Consider the following 18,327-nt stretch of genomic DNA (forward strand, 5'->3'; position numbering starts at 1 on the left):
CCCGTCTAACGAAGAAGGTGAATACTACCGTTGTGAAGCGGGTATTAGGTCAGTAGAGGGAAGTGAGGCCGACTATATACAAAGAAGACAAAGGCGCCATTATTCACTGGCACTTGTGTGGCCGATTATCGATGACGTGTTGGCCATTCTCATCCCACCCTCACGGCGTATATAGAGGCCGAGAGGAAGGGTCGTGTGTGTCAAGCGTCGGGGGCTATATCCTTGGCTGGTTCATTGGCCGGGGGTGGGGTTGCTGGTGCCGGGTTTAGATGAGGCAGCGTGGCTGGGGTCTGGACTAGGTCCGATGCCTATCTGCGGGGTTCCATCACGTCCGAAGTCGTACGAAAAGAGCATGCTTGGTGAAGAGTATTTGGAAGCGCTAGACAATTACGTTTGCAGCTGTCCTGTTTGGTACATGTGGCAGCCTTGCTTGACGTTAATTTCCACCATATTGAGGCGTTTTAATGCAGACTGTCCATGTGCGGGTGTCTGCAGATCCCATCTGCACTCATGAGGTGGGCGCGCTACCATCGTGGTCTAGCCCCGCTTATTAGTCTTGTCATTCGATGTACCAGCAGCAGATCAGGTGTTAATAGCGAGCAAACAGAAGGGCTGTGTAGCACGACGTATTAGGTTAGCCATGTCAGAGCTGAACATGGCATTGTTTGAAGATCGTATTTCAAGCCTCTGGCCAAACCAGATGGCAATCACTAAACTGTATATTTTAGGTCCCTGTCGATCCACGCTTTTCCCTTCTGCCTCGCGACAAACAACGGGTGGAAAACCTAGTTTTCTTCCCAAGTCAGGTTAAAACGTCCGGGCGCATTCTCGTACTCGTTCAAGCATGTAATGACCTCGTCAGCTGTGAGAGCCTCGGACAGAATTCCAGCGTTGGTAGGCGCAATGAAGCCGCTCTTGACGGCATTCTTGACCCACTCAATCAGTCCAGTCCAGTATCCATCGACGTTGAAGACAATGACTGGCATGCTGTGAATGCCCAATTGGTTCCACGTTGTAATCTCCATGAGCTCTTCAAACGTTCCGTAGCCGCCTGATAGGGCCACGAAGCCGCCACCAGGGCCTCCCTTGATGACCTCCTGAGCCATCATTTGCTTTCGTGTGTGCATGTCCTTGACAACCGTGGTACGTCCGTATATGGATTCATCGATGGTGTGCTTGTCGGGATCGGCAGGGTCGTGGTTCTGCTCGAGGCGGGTGAGGGCAGCGGGGATGATGCCGTGGACGCTGTCAGGGCCTGAGAGCGAGACGAGGGTACGTGCTACTTCTCCCATGAGACCTACAGTGCCACCGCCGTAGACGAGCTTGGTGTTTGCCTTGTGCAGGGCGGTTGCAAGAGCCCGGGCAGCTTCCATGTGCACGGGTGATGTGCCGGTCGAGGCGCCACAACTATGGCAGTTAGCATGTGAGCAGAGGAAGGAAAAAGGCCAATTTGCACATACAAGACGCAGACGACGGGCTGCTTGGGGGCGTCGTTAGTAGTTGTCATGTTGTGAAGACGATGTTCGTATGTATTCGGAACAGGCTCGGAACAAAATGTGCCAGAGAAAATGGATGACGGTATGCTACTAGTACGACAAGATTGAAGCAGGCAGTGCTAATAAGTGATTGTAATTGGGCGTTGCCAAGTCCAAGCGAGAGAAGGAAAAGCAGACAAAGGACCGGAACGTCGTCGACTCATACATACATACATATCCACACACACACACAATAGGCAGCAGACGCAGGGCCTGTAGCATGCGCAGTTCGGTCAGCCGCATTGCGTCACCCCAGCCTAAGTAAGTATTGCTATGCCGGCATGCCGCCCGCCCATGTGGCTAGACCCTGACACTACCAGCCCGTCTTGGCCCGCCCCAGTTCCTCCGCCCGCTTTGCCAGGCCATCTGTTCTCACATCGCGTCTCCACGTCTCTTCTTTTTGGCTTCCTGGACACCAATCTGCTCAAGCCGGAATTCCAATTCCGCACGCTGCCATCATGCCAGAGGCACAAGCAGCCGCCCAGGCGCCCGAGCAGGGCAAGAGCGCAAGTTGCCCCAACGCCCCATCTGTGCTGCAATGTATACTAACAAAGCTCGTAGCTCCTTACCTCCATTGCCCAGAGCGTCGGCATCTTCATGCTTGTCCAAGGTGGGATGAAATACCTCATGCCACAGGCCCAACAGACTGCGCCCTCCGCCGCCGACCCATCCCAACCCGGAGCAGTCGCCCAACCATCTGGCAATGTGGTGATACCCGCCTGGGAACAGCGTCCCCAATCTCTCGCACCAGGCGTTCAATGGAGCCACATACCCTATGCCGTTGCACCCATGTGGCCTGTTGGCACTGAGATGGACATTGCCATGTACATCTCAGCCTCCGTCGCCATGCCGCCGCTCAAGTCCATGCCTAAAGAGTCGCTCTTGATTCACGAGAAGAACTTCAAGTATGGAGATTACAGCGAGAACAGAGAAATAGACCTTGAGTTCAAAGTGCCCAAGGAGGTGCAGCTCAACGCGACGCTCCTTGCTCACTTCTACGTGGCGCAGAGCGGCAACGTGCTTGATCCCACGCAACCAGGCTACGACACCGAAAAGGCTTACCACTTCATTCGACCCTTGTCGCAGTATCAACCCAAGAAGAAGATTGCAAAGACGAGGAACTTGCTAAGTGATATGCCTGAGAAAAGCGAGATCGAGACGGAAGAGGAGAAGAAAGCGCCCAAGATTATAGCTAACTACTACCACCCCAACTTCACCGTGTCCCTCATCCCCGACTCAGGCACTATGCAGTTCGCCAGTATGCATCCTGGCCCCCGAAAGTATATTACTCTTGAAGCGACCGGTGCGCGAGATGAGACGGGTCAGCACGGCTGGTACTACCCCATTGTCTTTACAAACACGTTTTGGCAGCTCAAAAAGGACATGATTGAGCTCAACGAAACCGTCACTACCATTCCACTTCACGTAAAGCTCAACAACTATGCTCACTGGAAATTCAACATCTTCGCCTCTGTTGACGAGAACCTCAATGCCAATGCCCGAGCTGCGGCCGCTGGGCAGTCTACACCTGGAGGTGGCGACGGCTCCGAGATGGAAATGTTCAAGGAAATCATCATTGATAGTAACTCGTACCTCCTTGCCGTCACCGCCATTGTTTCCGTCCTCCACATGATCTTCGAGATGCTCGCCTTCAAGAACGACGTGCAGCACTGGCGCAAGAAAAAGGACAACGTTGGCACCTCTGTCCGCACCATCCTCGCAAACGTCGTCATGCAAGCCATCATCTTCCTCTACCTCATTGACAACAATGAAAACACCTCATACATGATCCTCTTTGGCCAAGGCATGGGCATGGCCATTGAAGCCTGGAAAATCACAAAATCCGTAAACGTCCGCGTCCGCCCTACAGCCCCCGGTTCCCTCCTCCCTTACACCGTCGTCTTCGAAGACAAGCACGTGCTCTCTGAGACAGAAAAGAAGACGGAGGAATACGACGCCATCGCCTTCAAATACCTCTACATGGTCGCCATCCCGCTTCTAGTCGCTTACGCAATCTACTCCCTCATGTACGAATCCCACAAGTCATGGTACTCCTTCATCATCACCACGCTTGTCGGCTCCGTCTACGCATACGGCTTCCTCATGATGGTCCCCGCGCTCTACATCAACTACAGACTTCAGTCCGTAGCCCACATGCCCGGCCGCGCAATGACGTACAAGTTCCTCAACACTTTCATCGATGACCTGTTCGCCTTCACCATCAAGATGCCTACGCTGCATCGCCTTGCCACGCTCCGTGACGATGTCATTTTCTTTGTGTATTTGTTTCAGACATGGAAGTACAAGGTCGATTACAATCGTGTTAATGAGTTTGGACAGGGTGGTGATGACGAGGAGGTCGAGGAGAAGGATGCGAATAAGCCGCTTGCTGCGCATCCTGATGGCGATAAATCGTTGAAGGTGCCGGATGCACAGAATATGGAGGACGTGGCTAAGGAGAAGGAGCAGGCGGCTGCCACAGGCAGTGAGAAGAAGGGTAAAGCGACCAAGAGGAAGTAAGGAGACTGTCAAGATACTGTTTTTTGTTTACCCTTTTTTTGTCGTTGCTCAAGGAGGAATTCACGGTAAAACCCTTTGTTTCCATCATGTTGTAATCATTAAAAGGTTCACATGGAATACATTGCGATGCCCGTTATTTCTTCGATTACACATCAACATGTAATTGCACATGACATTATCAATTAGCAATACTATACACAGGACCACTCTTTCTTCAAGTATACACGAAGCAAACAAAACTACCTTGTTTACATAGCAAGAAAAAAGTGTTTCGCAAGAGCTGCCACAACGCCTTGCAATGCTTTGAACATATGCCGAAAGCGAAAAAGAGTTTTGTTTTCCTCCCTCTCCGTCCCACTGCTAGAGACTTGATACGTATAAAAGTCGAGAAAAGAGCCCCCAAAAAAGGAATCCACGCATATGCATATCGGGAATTAATCAATGAGACAGTATCATGAAAAGCCGGGGAGCTGGAAGCCGAACCCAGGTACGGCCGGCGGAACTGCAACACCCTGATCAGCTCTAGGCGACACATGGCGGGGATCATTAGCGTTTCCTCGGTCGTGTTTGCGGAACTTGTGTTGGGCGGCATTCTCAGGCCCGGGGCGTGCACCGCCAAAGTTGTTTGGTGCAGCATCGGCGCGCTCATTCAAGTTCTCACGTCCGTTAGAGTTGCCACGTCCAGCATGGTTGTCTCCACGAGCACCGTAGCCCCCACGCCCACTGCGAGGGGCATCGGTTGGCACACGTCGGCTGATGGCTGCGATTTTGTTAGCGGTAACTCCCCCGTGCGAGAGAAGACAGGCATACCCTTGGAAGAAACACCAGCCCCAATCTCGATATCCGGCTCTTCGATTACCATGCCACCTTCGAGAGCACGACCGCCAGTTCCGCCATACTCAGCGGTCAGTGCCCATTTACGATCAGCCTCAGTAAGCCGGGAAATGGGAATCACACTGATGCCCGTCTGGTAGTCACTGCAATCACGAGGACCAAATCCGACACCCCATCGCGTCTGCACCCATCAGTCATGTACACGATTAGAAGAATACCATCCTTACCTGGCGCGCTTTGGACTGTGCAACAGGATCATTCAGGCTGTCCATGCCCTGCTTGGCAGCAAGAGCATCGGGGCGGGTCAACATCTTGACAAAGGCATGTCGCTTATCTTGGTTGACAATGCACGTTTGGACCCTACCAAAGCGAGAAAAGATGCTCCGAATCTCACTTTCTGTTCCGCCAGCACCGCCTACAAACAATGTACGACTAAGCACTCTGATATTATCGCGTGGAAGGGTCTCATCCCAATCAATATACTTGGACTGGCCATATGCCGCTGCCCTAGGCGGGCTTGGCTGTCGTCGCGGTGGCGAGCGTTGCCGATATTCACTACGATCATTACGTCCTCCTTTTTGTTTGCCGCGGCTACGACCGCGCTCACCTCGCTCAAAGCGTTGCGAATTGCCTTCAGGGCCTGCATTTGGGTCGTAAACACCATATGTTGGGCTCTCCCGACGATTGGGGTTGGGAGGTGACCTATCCCCAGGCGACCGTCGACGTTGAAAGCCAGGAGATCGGCTGCGGTCTCGCATTCTACTGTCTGTCTGATCATACCGATCTGTTTGGTTACCGTTGATTACAATTGACTGCCCTTGTGGGGGTGTCTGTGTGGCCACTGGAGGATGCAAAGGCAACATTGGCAGTCCACCATTCTGAGCTGTGGCTAATGCGTTCAACACTTGTATTGCCTGATCGGGTTGGATTGAACCAGCACTCATGGCCTGTAAAATTTGTCCTGCGAGTTCATTCATTCCAGCAGGTGGGACAGGCAAACCGGGCTGTCCTGTTGTTACAGCAGGCGGTGGAGGCACGAAACCAGGAGGTGGAGGTGGCAATACGTTCTGTTGGAAAGGAAACGCAAGAGGTGCTGCAGGTGGAGCATTAGTAGGTATATTCTGCTGGCTAATGCCGGCGAGGGCAGCAAACAGAGCATTAGTGTCTTGTGATGGTTGCGCCGGAGGTGGCGGGGCAAGTGGCTGTGGGTTAGCAGTCTGTCCGTTGAAGGCTGGGGCTATGCCATTGCTCTTCGGTGGCTCTACAGGTAATGGAACGCCTGAGTTACCGTGCGTTAGCTGGAGAAAAGGCAACGCGTAGGCCTCTACCTACTATTGTGACCACCATTCAGTTGCTGTTTGAAGGAGGCCAGCATGTCGTGTGGAAACGTCTGCCCACGCTCCCAGATGTCTATAAGCTTGGAAATCTTCTCCTTTTGAGTCTCTGGCGCAGACTGGATGAGGTTCATCATCATGGCGGGTAGCACATCTCGCATCATCTGCACTCCTGAAGCATATGTTCCTGGAACAGCATTCTTGGACACGGTCTGGCCGGCCTGCTTAGCCCTCTCTACCCACTGGCGGGCGACTGCATCTACGACGTATAGCACTCCTAGCTTATGTGTGACGGCGCTGTTTTGAAGCTGCTGAGCGATCTTCTGGACGATGACGGGGTGGGACTACATGTGAGTTCAAGTCCTTAGTATCATGACCAAAACGCGCAGAGGTTGTGGACAAGGTCCTTGCGATTGGCATACCTGAATGTTGTCAACGCACAGTTGCGTGATAGTTTTGATCTTGGTGGGTGTGACCCCAGGCGGCTTGAGCGCCTGGAGGGATTGCAATTGTGTGCCTAGTTCGTCCATGGCTGCCATGACTATGTTCAATGTGCCAGATCAGAGATTTGAAGCGAAAGGAAAAGACGGCCCTTGGCAATGCACCACGGGGCCAAAGCGTGGAGTGAGAGAACCGAGATGGCAAACACGCAGCAGACTTTACTTGAAACCCACAAGACGCGAGCCGAAGCAAGAAGATCTAGGCAGTAGAGTACTGTACGAAGACTGTAGGCGAAAGGAGCGCTGAGCTGTCTCCTGACGCGGATGAGGCGAGCTGCTGGCCCAGTCAACCAAGGACGCGAGCGCGCAGTAGAGAATTGGCTGCGCAAGCGATGTCACCACGAAGCGCAATAGTCGCAGCAAGCCAGAGAGTCAATGGAAGCAGTGTGAATGGGCCGCGAGAGATGGTGGTGGTCTACGTCAAGGGCGCAGTTGCAGAGGTAAGCAGAACGTGAGACGAGTCGGCAAGTTTGCCAGAGCCACGCTAACAGGGCACGTGACATGACCTCGGCCAAGCAAACGCATGTCTTGACGAGCCCTGCAGCGAGAGATGCAAGCAGGATGCCAGCAGGACGCACGCCTGCCTCGGGCCTTGGGGCATTTTGGACGAGTTGCCTTTTTGGCGTTGCAGTAAGCAGTCCTCGACTCCGGCTCTTTGCCCGGCCCAGGCATTGGAGGGCTCTGCCGACGCCATTTTCTTATTCTGGGCCTAGCACTCGATACTTTCTACCTACATACATACCTAGGTGCCTGTCCTGGGACACGGCTCGCGGCCACAGGCGCCCATGCTGCTTGTCCACCGCCAAGGCAAGAAAACCAAGTGGCTCTTGTGTAACACAGGCCGCCTGCGCAAGCCCGACAAAAGAGTTGGTGCGCTAGGATGCGTGTTCCTGACATGGAGTAATTGTTGAACACCGGAAAAGAGGGACCTCCGAACGATGCCCGCGCGGGTGGGATTCGTTTGGCCATGGCGGCATGGGTGTGCAGCCATGACGAGACCGTGCTGAGCTCCACCAGTATTTTCTTGCAACCTTCCGACGCAACCTTTTTAACTCCCTCCCGCCCATCCGACTTCTCATCATCCTTTACACTTCATCACAATGGCATCTGCTCTGCGTTTGTCAAGCGCTTTCCGCGCCGCCACCCCCCTGCGGACCACAGCCTTCAATGGCCTCCGCTTCTACTCCAGCAAGACTACGGTAGGCCCTCTGCAGCCGTCTTTGAAGCCAATGCACCTGCTTACCCATCCAATTGCAGTCGCTGAAGGAGACCTTCGCCAACAAGCTGCCCGGCGAGATCGAGAAGATCAAGAAGCTCCGCAAGTGCGTTTTTGCCAAAGCCGTATCCACCCCACTACCAGACTGACATCATAATCCAGGGAGCACGGCAACAAGGTCATCGGCGAGGTCACCCTTGACCAGGTCTACGGCGGTGCCCGTGGCATCAAGTCCCTCGTCTGGGAAGGTTCCGTCCTCGACTCCGAGGAGGGCATCCGTTTCCGTGGCAAGACTGTACGTGGTGACATTTTCATCCCGGCGCACACAGATGCAGCGCTAACACGCAACAGATCCCCGAGTGCCAGCAACTCCTGCCCAAGGCCCCTGGTGGCCAGGAGCCTCTCCCAGAAGGTCTCTTCTGGCTTCTTCTGACCGGCGAGGTCCCCTCTGAGCAGCAGGTCCGCGACCTCTCTGCTGAGTGGGCTGCCCGCTCCGATGTCCCCAAGTTCGTTGAGGAGCTCATTGACCGCTGCCCAAGCGACCTCCACCCCATGGCCCAGTTCTCCCTCGCCGTCACTGCTCTCGAGCACGAGTCCAACTTCGCAAAGGCCTACGCCAAGGGCATGCACAAGTCGCAATACTGGGAGCACACCTTCGAGGACTCCATGGACCTCATTGCCAAGCTTCCCACCATCGCCGCAAAGATCTACCGTAACATCTACAAGGACGGCAAGGTCGCTCCCATCCAGAAGGACAAGGACTACTCGTTCAACCTGGCCCACCAGCTCGGTTTCTCCGAGAACAAGGACTTTGTTGAGCTGATGCGCCTGTATCTCACTATCCACACTGACCACGAGGGTGGTAACGTCAGCGCCCACACCACCCACTTGGTCGGATCCGCTCTCAGCTCTCCCTACCTTTCTTTGGCCGCTGGTCTGAACGGTCTTGCTGGTCCTCTTCACGGACTGGCTAACCAGGAGGTTCTCGTCTGGCTCCAGAAGATGAAGAAGGCTATTGGTAACGACCTCAGCGACCAGGCCATCAAGGACTACCTCTGGTCTACCCTCAAGGCTGGCCAGGTCGTTCCCGGTTACGGCCACGCTGTTCTCCGCAAGACTGACCCCCGCTACGTCTCCCAGCGCGAGTTCGCCCAGAAGCACCTGCCCGACGACCCCATGTTCAAGCTCGTCAGCCAGGTCTACAAGATCGCCCCCGGCGTCCTCACCGAGCACGGCAAGACCAAGAACCCCTACCCCAACGTCGACGCCCACTCTGGTGTCCTCCTCCAGTACTACGGCCTTACCGAGCAGAACTACTACACCGTCCTCTTCGGTGTCTCCCGTGCGCTCGGAGTTCTTCCCCAGCTCATCATTGACCGCGCCGTCGGCGCCCCCATTGAGAGGCCCAAGTCCTTCAGCACTGAGGCCTATGCTAAGCTGGTTGGCGCTCAGCTGTAAGCACGTTATTACGTCGTGTTTTAGAGTCTTGAAAATGTGGAGGAGTTTACTGGAGATTCAGAGATACCTAGTCCCTTGTAAATTATGAAATGTAAAGATATGAAAGGAAGCGCCATGGCGCCATCGCACCTCACTCACTCATTTCCTAGTGAGCGGCCTGCTGCAATGCTACGCCTTTGATGAAGACATATTTAATCCCCGTAGCGTCCTATTTCCTACGAGCATATTGACTGTAACGTGGGATAGGCCGCGGAGGTACTCCAAAAGCACCGAAAGCACCAAACCCATCCAATGAGAGCAGAGCAAAAAGCAGCCTAAGAAGAAAACTAACCGGAACACCGGGGTACACCCGCGGCCTTGGAGTTTCTCGCTGAGCGATGGGGAACCGATACGGACTGTTGGGCTGAGCCAGCCACGTACGGAATCCGATAGCCGATGGCGACATGTTGCACCGTGTTCAGGTGCAATGGTGCTAGATTTTGCAGCAAAGTGAAAAGGAGAAATTGAATTCAAGGGATCAACCTGGCGCAGTGGGTGCTCGACGCCGCAAAAGTAAATCCACCCCTCTCTCGGCAAGGCGGGCGTGGAAAGGGTCAAAGACGGGTGGGATCGCTCGTGCGCCAAGAACCCGATAGCTTCAGGAACACCCCCAGTTATAGCGCCGGTCGGCGGTCAACAAGCAACACAGACCACCTTGCAAGTTCATATCATCTTTTTTCATGCTGCGCTTTCATCTCTTTTTCTACACACTTGACATTACTCATATTTGCGACGGAGCACCCTTTTGCCTTGGTCAGGCCCCATATCTTCGACAACAAACCCCCAGAGAATGAGTTCCAAGCCCATAACCGGCACGCCTGGCGTTGCCAGCGCTGCGCCAAAACTCGAGAAGAAGCCGATCAAGTTTAGCAATTTGTTGCGTGAGTTTTCCAGGGCGCATTGTCGTCTGTAAACGTATGCTGATTGTAGCCCACAGTCGGTGCTGGTCTCAACATGTTCGAGTGAGTACACAGCCCACCTTGATGTCAGGCTTCGCCGAATCTTTACTGACTGGACCTCAGAGTAACAACTCTGGGACAGGTATGCAGCCTCCGACCGTATCTCGAAATAAGACGACGCTGACAATTGAGCATAGCCGTTGGAGGTCGTCAAAACCACAATGGCTGCCAACAGGTCTGAAGGTTTCTCGGGTGCCATTGGCCGCATTTGGGCTCGTGGAGGTGTTTTTGGCTGTTAGTCTTCACACCACAATTGGACTCGCTCACTATCTGACAAGCATGATTTCTAGTCTACCAGGGTCTCATTCCGTGGGCCTGGATCGAAGCCTCCACCAAGGGAGCCGTCCTCCTGTTCGTTGCTTCGGAAGCCGAATACTACGCTAAGTCGTTTGGTGCGCCCGACTTTCTCGCCGGTATCACAGGAGGAATGACGGGTGGTCTTGCTCAGGCTTATGCCACTATGGGCTTCTGCACTTGCATGAAGACAGTCGAGATTACAAAACACAAGGTCGCTGCCACTGGCGCAAAGCCCCCGGGTACTTTGGAAACCTTCATGCAGATCTGGCGCACTGAGGGTATCCGTGGTATTAACCGTGGTGTCAATGCCGTCGCAGTACGCCAGGTAACTAACTGGGGTTCCCGCTTTGGTCTGTCCCGTGTCGCCGAGACTGGTATCCGAAAGGTTACCAACAAGGAGCATGGCGAGAAGCTGAGCGTAGTTGAGAAGATCACCGCCTCAGCTCTCGGTGGTGGTTTGAGCGCGTGGAACCAGCCCATTGAGGTTATCCGCGTGGAGCTCCAGTCCAAGACTGTTGACCCCAACCGGCCCAAGAACCTGAATGTTGCCTCGGCGTTCAAGTACATCTACTCGAACAATGGTATCAGGGGTCTTTACCGTGGTGTTACTCCCCGAATCGGACTTGGCGTTTGGCAGACGGTTTGCATGGTTGCTTTGGGTGATGTGTATGTTTTACCCCTTGTCCTAATGGTGCATATTTACTAACGATATTGTAGGGCAAAGGAGGCTGTTGAGAAACTCACTGGCGACAAGGTTACCGCCAAGCATTAGACGGCGTTTGGGCTATTGATATGGCGGCCGGTATGATTAGGCTAGAATTTATGCAAATGCCTCGAGGGTGATTTCGGACACACTTGAACTTTTGATATCACGGCAGGGTATATACCATTAATGGTTAGCATTGCTATGGAATCATTAGCACAATACGATAATGACGCCTGAGAGGGCAAGAATTTTGTGTCCCTAGAATGCTGTTGTTTTTATTTCCCGCATCTACAGATGGAGAGTGTTTGGGTAATCATTACACCGGTTAGTTTGGTTGACCATTCTGCACTAAGCTTGTGGGGTAGTAAGTTAGATGCACCAACAACGCGCGGGGTCCAATCAGGAAACGGCGCTCAGCGCTAGCTCACGTCACACAAGCAAACGGCCAAACTGGTTCAACTCACCTCCGGCAACACACTTTAGGCTAAGACTTTCAGTTCAAGTACGAATGCAGCATATAACATGAAGAAACACGTCACTTGTATGCCAACAGGGGAGCATCGTGGAAGCAGTCGGGTGAGTTTGAGCGTTTCTCGTCATCTTGCTGTAGCCGTCTGTCACCTATGAAGAAGGGTCCTACATCCATGAGACCAACGAATCATAGCAGATTTTGAATGTATATAATGATTTACTTGTGTCGATTACTATGGGAAAGGAGATGACCTGTTGATCAGAGTTATCAATATGCTGACCTGGAATAGTTCGAGCCGCACACACCGTCGCCATTATTGTGTGCATGGCGTTGCGACTTAACCGCATTCTCGCGGCGGCACAACCTGTACTTTCTTGCCGCCACAGATACTTTACACGTCTATCAACCAAGTTTTCCGGATCAAAATTTGACTAAGGAGCCCGACCTTGTCCTTCATCCACCCAAGACTGGCCATCGAGGGCAAGGTATCGATCCCTGGGAGCCTCATTCCATCAACCGCGTTCTTGTTGAATACCTTGGTAATGAAGAAGTTCTTCTTGTCACCTGCGATGATGGCGATGTAACCGGCTATCGTACCGAAGCAATCTACCGAGCTTTGCAACGACGAAGCAATCAAGATGAGTCTGCTAGCAAGGATGACGTTCACATCTTCCTCCATCGAAACGTTGGCGCTAGCGCGTGGGGCTTAGCTGTGCATCGAGAGGCTCGGATCATTGCCATTAGCGCGAACACGTATCAAATCACTGTCATTGCATACGCGCTCGTAGATCACGCTGAAGAACCAGCAAGCTCCGAGAACTCAGATAACGATATCCATGAATCCTCAAAGGTTACCTCACGGTCTCCTTTCTGTAGACAGAACGAGACCATTTTTCATCTTTCCACCACCAACAACCTGCCATCATTGTCGTTTTACGGCAGTTCTGGACGTTGGCTTCTGAGTAGCTGCATCAATGGCAAGACAATGCTATGGGATCTTCATACGAGGAAGGAAGCAGCTAATTACCAAATGGGATGGTGTAGAAGTGCGGAGAGCCTCTACTCCACTCCTCGCTATGAATCACGAGGATTTACGTGCAATTGTCCGGCTGCTTCAAACGTGCTGCACGGAGCTTGGGGCACAATAGCACTGGATACGATATCGGCATACTATTTATCATCCACAGAGGAAGAAAAGCTGGAAATCAAGGATGAGCCAGAGAGCTTTCGGGATGCAACTGCTCAGAAGAAGAGATTCACAGTTGCAGCTCTCAACCCATGTATCCCGTACACGGAGCCAAGTGAAAGCGAGGATGAACAGAGTGACCTGGATGACGAGGATACAGATTCCATGGAAGGCCAGACACAAGGGGTCCAGCCACTTGGTTACGTTCAAGGAAGTCTGGCACCTGCTCAAGTAGTAAGTGGCAACCGCCATAGTCTCTTCCAGACGGCAAACACCCCTACTGATCGGACTCATCCTTACGGATACAATAGATGCTGACACTTCATAGCAGGCTATTCAGAGCATGATACAGGGACATCAAAGCCTGCAGGATTTTCCAAACTTGATATTCAACATGATCGCTCCTGGCAGAACACAACCCAGTCACGACACAGCCTTGAAGCCTTACTGTGCGATAGATTATGCTGGAACTGACATATGTCCCGTACGCATTGCCCTCGTATTCACTATTTAATAATTAGATCTAAAATGTCACAGACCGAAGGAGGAGATTTCGACATCCCTTTTCTGATTCTTACGAAAGAAGAGGTCTTTCTCGTTCAACACGCCTTTGCAAAAAACATGACAAGTATAGTGAGTCACGTTGTATCCATGCAGCGCCCGTTGCATCCCGGCGAGTGGATACCATCGCTCGCATCGCAAGACAGGCATTGTTACTTCTCTCAGATCCCCGAGCTGGGCGTCTTCATTATCGGGTCACCTATTGGTCGTGCGGCTATATTCTCACTCTACTGGACCACGGACGAAGACAGTGCGCACCGACGATATGGCTTCAAGCTTGAATACCTGCTGCCTTTTAAACAGGAGAATGAGAATCAGATTGCGGGTGCGCCAATTGGACGGATGATTGGTGTGGCGGTTTCTCCGGTCCAGGGCATGTTTGATGGACCGGAAAATGCAGATGGCATTGCTGAGCAACGGCAAGGCGTACATCAGCCCAGAAGATGGCGCATCCTGATGTATTATATGGATCATACGGTGTTGAGCTTTGAGCTGTCGAAGTCGAGGGAGAGCGAGTCGCCTGATCTGGAGGAGTTAGTTGTGTAGGGAGGGCTGTTTTCCCCTTTCCTTCGCGTCGCGTATTCAAGGTATCACGTGGGCAGGCTGGGAGTTTTGAATTCAGCGTGTCAATCAGGAGCGCTTTAGTCTCTTTTAAACTAATGGTTTGCAGTCATCAAATGGAGCGGTATCATCAAGACGAAACATTTTAAAAAGGACCAAGAATGTGCTGTATGGTCCCCTCTAATACCCGGCATCCAAGCTTTCGCACTTGGATGTGGATTATAGTCAGCATTAGAAATCTACACGGTCCCCCCCGTTCGTAGACGTCCACAGGCTTCTTTGGCATGATGGACATTTGACCTTTCCCATAATTTACTCCTCAATCTTCTCCGACTTCCACAATGCCCAGGCAAAAACAGCCATGAGCTTCAGTGCCGCCGCAGTCCACAGGGAGCCCGCGAGGCCTACACTGCTATGGGCAAACAGTCCACCCATGCAAGCTCCAATGACCAAAGCAAGCGGCGCACCAAGTCTCCTATTACGCTCCACATTCGACATCTTGAACAAGTCAGGATCAGAAAACAAGTCGCAGTAGTTACTCGTCAGCACCACACTAGTCAAACCATTATACTTGAGCGCGCGCGACGTAACCGCCTGGCCACTCGACTGAAACGCCACCGAAGCAAGCGGCAGCAAGACCTGCCAGTGCAGGCCTTCTCCCGTATTCTTGCCAAAGGTCGTAATAGTCGCCGCGAAGACAATAAGCAGCATCTGGAACGAGTACGAGGCAATCAGCACCCAGCGCTTTGCAGGGGAGAAGTAGCGATGGAATCGCGCAAAGCAAAAGGAACCAGCACAGAATGCGGCGATTGATATGCCGGCTTTGATCCAGCGGATGCCCTCGGATGGAGCAGCTATGCCTAGGCCTAGGTAGACGGTGTTTCCTATACAATGCATGAGTATTGTTGTCGTCATGTTTCAAAAGACGAAATGGAAATGAGCAGTAGTAGGAGTAGATGGTAGATAGAAAGTGTAAAAAGTCATGTAACTTGCTCCATCACGTCTCAAGAGACGAACAGAAAGGATTCATAGTAGGATGGGTACATAGATAAAAAAGTGTAAACCAAACAAAAAAAAGACATGTTGTGATGTTGAAACTCACCGGTCTGCATGCTTACAAAGGAGCCCCAGATGAAAACAGCCGAGCTATCCAGCAGGCCTGTAATCATGTAACAAAGGATCAAGACTACATCGGCCCAGTTTCTGTTAACGTTGGTCTGCATGTAACGCCTCATGCGGTGCAGAATGGCGTGTGCATCCGACTTTCCGCCGTCGGCGCCATTTCGGCCGAGAAGAGGCGTTTCTTCGTCTGCAAGGCTACGCGTGACGGTGCTGGGAGCGGCGGTGCTCATGGTTTGGGCGCCTCTCGCGCGCGCGTGGGGGTCCGAAGAAATAGAGACAGAGATAGATAAAGAGAGAGGGGAGGGGAGGGGAAGAAGGGGGAGGAGGGAAGAGGGTAGTCTGTTGGATCTGGGTAGTGATTCTTGAACAACAAGGCGCGGAAGAAACGGCACTGGTGGATAGCTTTATGTTTGCTTGGAAGAGCGAGATTGCCAGGCTTTTTTCTTGCTTGTAATGGCGTAATCGGGAGGAACGGGAAGCCGGCTGGCGGTTATGCAGATCGTTTTCAGGAACCTAGACTCAAGCTTCGGTCAAGGTTATCCAAGCTTCAGCTGCGCGGAGAGGCCGGCAATTGCAGGATAACGCAGGAAGAGGTGTGGCTGGCCGGTGTACCGTGAGGAGCAACCTTCCTGTTACGAAGCGAGGGCGTTTTTTACATGTACAAGTAATAGTGATATGGGTGCGGGGAAATGCTTGAAAGGCGGGTCGAGAGTTGTGGAAAAATCGTGGATTGGCGTGTGCGCATTGATGCATGTTGATGAGTGATGTTTAGCTCAAGAGATTCATGGCGTCATCGGAAGTACGGCATTGGGCGACGCGCAAATGTCAACCGCCGAACATGAAAAGGATGCGTTTTCCGGTTGAAAAGAGAAAAAATCTGTGTGCCATTCTCTTCAGCATTGGCTCTCAATTCATTCTCTCCAAGCCGTTATGCATCTTTCGTCGTTGCTGGTTGCGCTCAGCTGCTATGGCGGTGCTCTTGCAGCTCCGTTGGAGCAACAAGTACCACTGCCTGGCAATACAGGACACCATGCTGGGCCTCACAAGATAACCAACCCGTATAGGCCGGGTGTGAGTGATCCTTATGACAGGAAGGTCGATTCTCAGGGCGACAAGCTTCAGCCGCTGCCATACGTGAGTTATACATCTAATATGTATCCGTGAAATCACTAACCACCATGACAGCGAAATGATGACGGAGCAAGCGTCCTGGGCCCTCGCAACCGCGCCCGCGAACGCCAGAACCCAGATCTCGTCCGTCCTCCTAGCACTGACCATGGCGCGATTCCCAACATGCGCTGGTCTTTTGCTGATTCTCATATCCGCATCGAGGAGGGCGGTTGGACGCGAGAGACGACTGTCCGCGAACTTGGTACCAGCAAGGAGCTTGCCGGTGTCAACATGCGTCTTGAAGAAGGCGTCATCCGTGAGCTTCACTGGCACAAGGAAGCCGAATGGGCCTACGTGCTCGAAGGCAAAGTCCGCATTACCGCTCTCGACACCGAAGGCGGCAGCTTCGTCGACGACCTTGAGAAGGGCGACCTATGGTACTTCCCATCTGGCCACCCTCACTCTCTCCAGGGCCTCAGTCCCAACGGCACCGAGTTCCTCCTCGTCTTCGACGACGGCAACTTTTCCGAAGATTCCACCTTCTTGCTCACAGACTGGATGCGCCTAACCCCCAAGTCCGTCCTGGGCGAGAACTTCCGCGTTGCCCCCGAAGTCTTCAAGGCGATTCCTGACAAGGAAAAATACATCTTCAAGGGCTCCGAACCCGGTCCCATCGACAAGGAGGTCCCTAGCGAGAGCAAGGGCTACAAGAAATCCAAGCTCCAATTCACCCACAAGATGCTTGCTCAGGAACCCGTCAACACGACTGGTGGCCAAGTCCGCATCACTGACTCAACCAACTTCCCCATCTCCAAGACGGTGGCTGCCGCCCACCTGAGAATTCAACCTGGAGCAATCCGCGAAATGCACTGGCATCGTAAGTCACAATAATCCCTATTCCCTCCTTTTTGCAAAACAAAAACAAAACAAAGACTAACACATTCCCTCCCCCACAGCCAACGCAGACGAATGGTCCTTCTTCATCGCCGGCCGCGCGCGCGTCACCATCTTCGCCGCCAAAGGCACCGCGCGCACCTTCGACTTCCAAGCCGGCGACGTCGGCGTCATCCCGCGCAATATGGGCCACTTCATCGAGAACCTGTCCGACGAGGAGGACGTCGAGGTGCTGGAGATTTTCCGTGCCGACAAGTTCCAGGACTTTAGCCTGTTCCAGTGGCTTGGAGAGACGCCGCAGAGACTGGTCAAGGAGCATCTTTTTGAGAGCAGTCCGAAGGAGGCGGAGGAGTTTGAGAGGGCGATCAAGGATGCCGAGAGGGATCCGATTAAGGATGTTGACCTTGATCTTGATGATGAGGATAAGGAGGAGTTGTGAGTAGGAGAGTGGTAGTTTTGCATGTGCTACGGGTTTAGCCAAGACATGGTTGACCCCTGTTGAGATTTCTTTTTTTTTTCCTTTCGTTCGTAATGTATTACAGTTCGGAGTTCGATTTACCTGAAATATGGTTGTTTACATTCGCTACTACTATCAAATAACATGTACAAAGTCCACAACCAGATGCGCAATATTCACGTGGAGTTGGAGTGGAAAGTCATTGCCCCAGCAAGAGTGTTCTGGCTTTGCAATCACACTAAACCCGCCTCGGTATAGTCATTCCTCGTTACCATTGCTCAGGTGAGCATAGCATCTAGTGTACATGGTCTACTTCGCGGAGGCTCTTAGTCTCCAGCCGTCAACATCTCACGCGGAAGCTATTCATAGGACCGAGATGCCGGGCGATCAAAACATTCTTCTTGGCAACGGGGTAAAGAGGGTTCATTCAACACGATCCAATAGGATTGCTTATCAGCTGCCCTTGTCATTCCTTGGTACACCTGGTGGGTATGGTCTGGAGCCTACGTAAGGCATTGGTGACGCGCACTTGAGCACACGACGAGGTGGGTGAGCTTGTTCTACTA

The 18,327-nt window shown here is 52.7% G+C and overlaps 7 protein-coding genes across 7 annotated transcripts; 4 read left to right on the forward strand and 3 right to left on the reverse strand.

The window, feature by feature from the left end:
• Positions 1–629: 629 nt before the first annotated feature.
• PSV08DRAFT_208679 (uncharacterized protein) lies at positions 630–1,671 on the reverse strand. The gene is made up of 2 exons (XM_014224996.2): positions 1,461–1,671; positions 630–1,407 (listed from the first exon to the last, which is right to left on the reverse strand). Exons 1-2 carry the CDS (start codon positions 1,505–1,507, stop codon positions 786–788), a joined length of 669 nt encoding a protein of 222 aa, XP_014080471.1. The 5' UTR covers positions 1,508–1,671; the 3' UTR covers positions 630–785.
• A 145-nt stretch (positions 1,672–1,816) lies between these two features.
• Positions 1,817–4,055, forward strand: PSV08DRAFT_373852 (cleft lip and palate transmembrane protein 1-domain-containing protein; the record flags this gene model as incomplete). The annotated part of the gene is made up of 3 exons (XM_066093281.1): positions 1,817–1,831; positions 2,003–2,065; positions 2,097–4,055. 3 exons carry the CDS (start codon positions 1,817–1,819, stop codon positions 4,053–4,055), a joined length of 2,037 nt encoding a protein of 678 aa, XP_065948178.1.
• A 452-nt stretch (positions 4,056–4,507) lies between these two features.
• Positions 4,508–6,762, reverse strand: PSV08DRAFT_250928 (uncharacterized protein; the record flags this gene model as incomplete). Its single annotated transcript, XM_014224998.1, has 5 exons — positions 4,508–4,815; positions 4,866–5,070; positions 5,117–6,168; positions 6,222–6,567; positions 6,646–6,762. The coding sequence occupies 5 exons, from the start codon at positions 6,760–6,762 to the stop codon at positions 4,508–4,510; spliced, it is 2,028 nt and encodes a 675-aa protein (XP_014080473.1).
• A 987-nt stretch (positions 6,763–7,749) lies between these two features.
• PSV08DRAFT_229410 (citrate synthase-like protein) lies at positions 7,750–9,592 on the forward strand. The gene is made up of 4 exons (XM_014224999.2): positions 7,750–7,922; positions 7,981–8,045; positions 8,102–8,234; positions 8,291–9,592. The coding sequence occupies exons 1-4, from the start codon at positions 7,824–7,826 to the stop codon at positions 9,395–9,397; spliced, it is 1,404 nt and encodes a 467-aa protein (XP_014080474.1). The 5' UTR covers positions 7,750–7,823; the 3' UTR covers positions 9,398–9,592.
• Positions 9,593–10,143: 551 nt separating this feature from the next.
• Positions 10,144–14,163, forward strand: PSV08DRAFT_365232 (uncharacterized protein; the record flags this gene model as incomplete). The annotated part of the gene is made up of 9 exons (XM_014225000.2): positions 10,144–10,317; positions 10,374–10,398; positions 10,459–10,477; positions 10,533–10,629; positions 10,686–11,358; positions 11,410–11,446; positions 12,160–13,290; positions 13,385–13,540; positions 13,594–14,163. The coding sequence occupies exons 1-9, from the start codon at positions 10,227–10,229 to the stop codon at positions 14,161–14,163; spliced, it is 2,799 nt and encodes a 932-aa protein (XP_014080475.2). The 5' UTR covers positions 10,144–10,226.
• PSV08DRAFT_365233 (uncharacterized protein) lies at positions 14,135–15,530 on the reverse strand (the record flags this gene model as incomplete). Its single annotated transcript, XM_014225003.1, has 2 exons — positions 14,135–15,062; positions 15,281–15,530. The coding sequence occupies 2 exons, from the start codon at positions 15,528–15,530 to the stop codon at positions 14,491–14,493; spliced, it is 822 nt and encodes a 273-aa protein (XP_014080478.1). The 3' UTR covers positions 14,135–14,490.
• Positions 15,531–16,181: 651 nt separating this feature from the next.
• On the forward strand, positions 16,182–17,923 carry PSV08DRAFT_208688 (RmlC-like cupin domain-containing protein). The gene is made up of 3 exons (XM_014225004.2): positions 16,182–16,434; positions 16,486–17,287; positions 17,367–17,923. Exons 1-3 carry the CDS (start codon positions 16,231–16,233, stop codon positions 17,741–17,743), a joined length of 1,383 nt encoding a protein of 460 aa, XP_014080479.1. The 5' UTR covers positions 16,182–16,230; the 3' UTR covers positions 17,744–17,923.
• The last annotated feature ends 404 nt before the right edge of the window (positions 17,924–18,327 follow it).

Source organism: Bipolaris maydis (genome assembly GCF_028858645.1).
Source record: "Bipolaris maydis strain C4 unplaced genomic scaffold PSV08scaffold_14, whole genome shotgun sequence".
Taxonomy (NCBI): Eukaryota; Fungi; Ascomycota; class Dothideomycetes; order Pleosporales; family Pleosporaceae; genus Bipolaris; species Bipolaris maydis.

What these genes read in the sequence shown, in the direction of transcription:
- PSV08DRAFT_208679 (XM_014224996.2), bottom strand. Translation starts at nt 1,507, where the DNA reads ATGACAACTACTAACGACGCCCCCAAGCAGCCCGTCGTCTGCGTCTT. An exon ending in CAGCCCGTCGTCTGCGTCTT is followed by an intron (nt 1,408 to 1,460) that starts GTATGTGCAAAT and finishes TAACTGCCATAG; the next exon opens with TTGTGGCGCCTCGACCGGCA.
- PSV08DRAFT_229410 (XM_014224999.2), top strand. Translation starts at nt 7,824, where the DNA reads ATGGCATCTGCTCTGCGTTTGTCAAGCGCTTTCCGCGCCGCCACCCCC. An exon ending in AAGATCAAGAAGCTCCGCAA is followed by an intron (nt 8,046 to 8,101) that starts GTGCGTTTTTGC and finishes ATCATAATCCAG; the next exon opens with GGAGCACGGCAACAAGGTCA. An exon ending in TCCGTTTCCGTGGCAAGACT is followed by an intron (nt 8,235 to 8,290) that starts GTACGTGGTGAC and finishes AACACGCAACAG; the next exon opens with ATCCCCGAGTGCCAGCAACT.
- PSV08DRAFT_208688 (XM_014225004.2), top strand. Translation starts at nt 16,231, where the DNA reads ATGCATCTTTCGTCGTTGCTGGTTGCGCTCAGCTGCTATGGCGGTGCT. An exon ending in AGCTTCAGCCGCTGCCATAC is followed by an intron (nt 16,435 to 16,485) that starts GTGAGTTATACA and finishes CCACCATGACAG; the next exon opens with CGAAATGATGACGGAGCAAG. An exon ending in CCGCGAAATGCACTGGCATC is followed by an intron (nt 17,288 to 17,366) that starts GTAAGTCACAAT and finishes CCTCCCCCACAG; the next exon opens with CCAACGCAGACGAATGGTCC.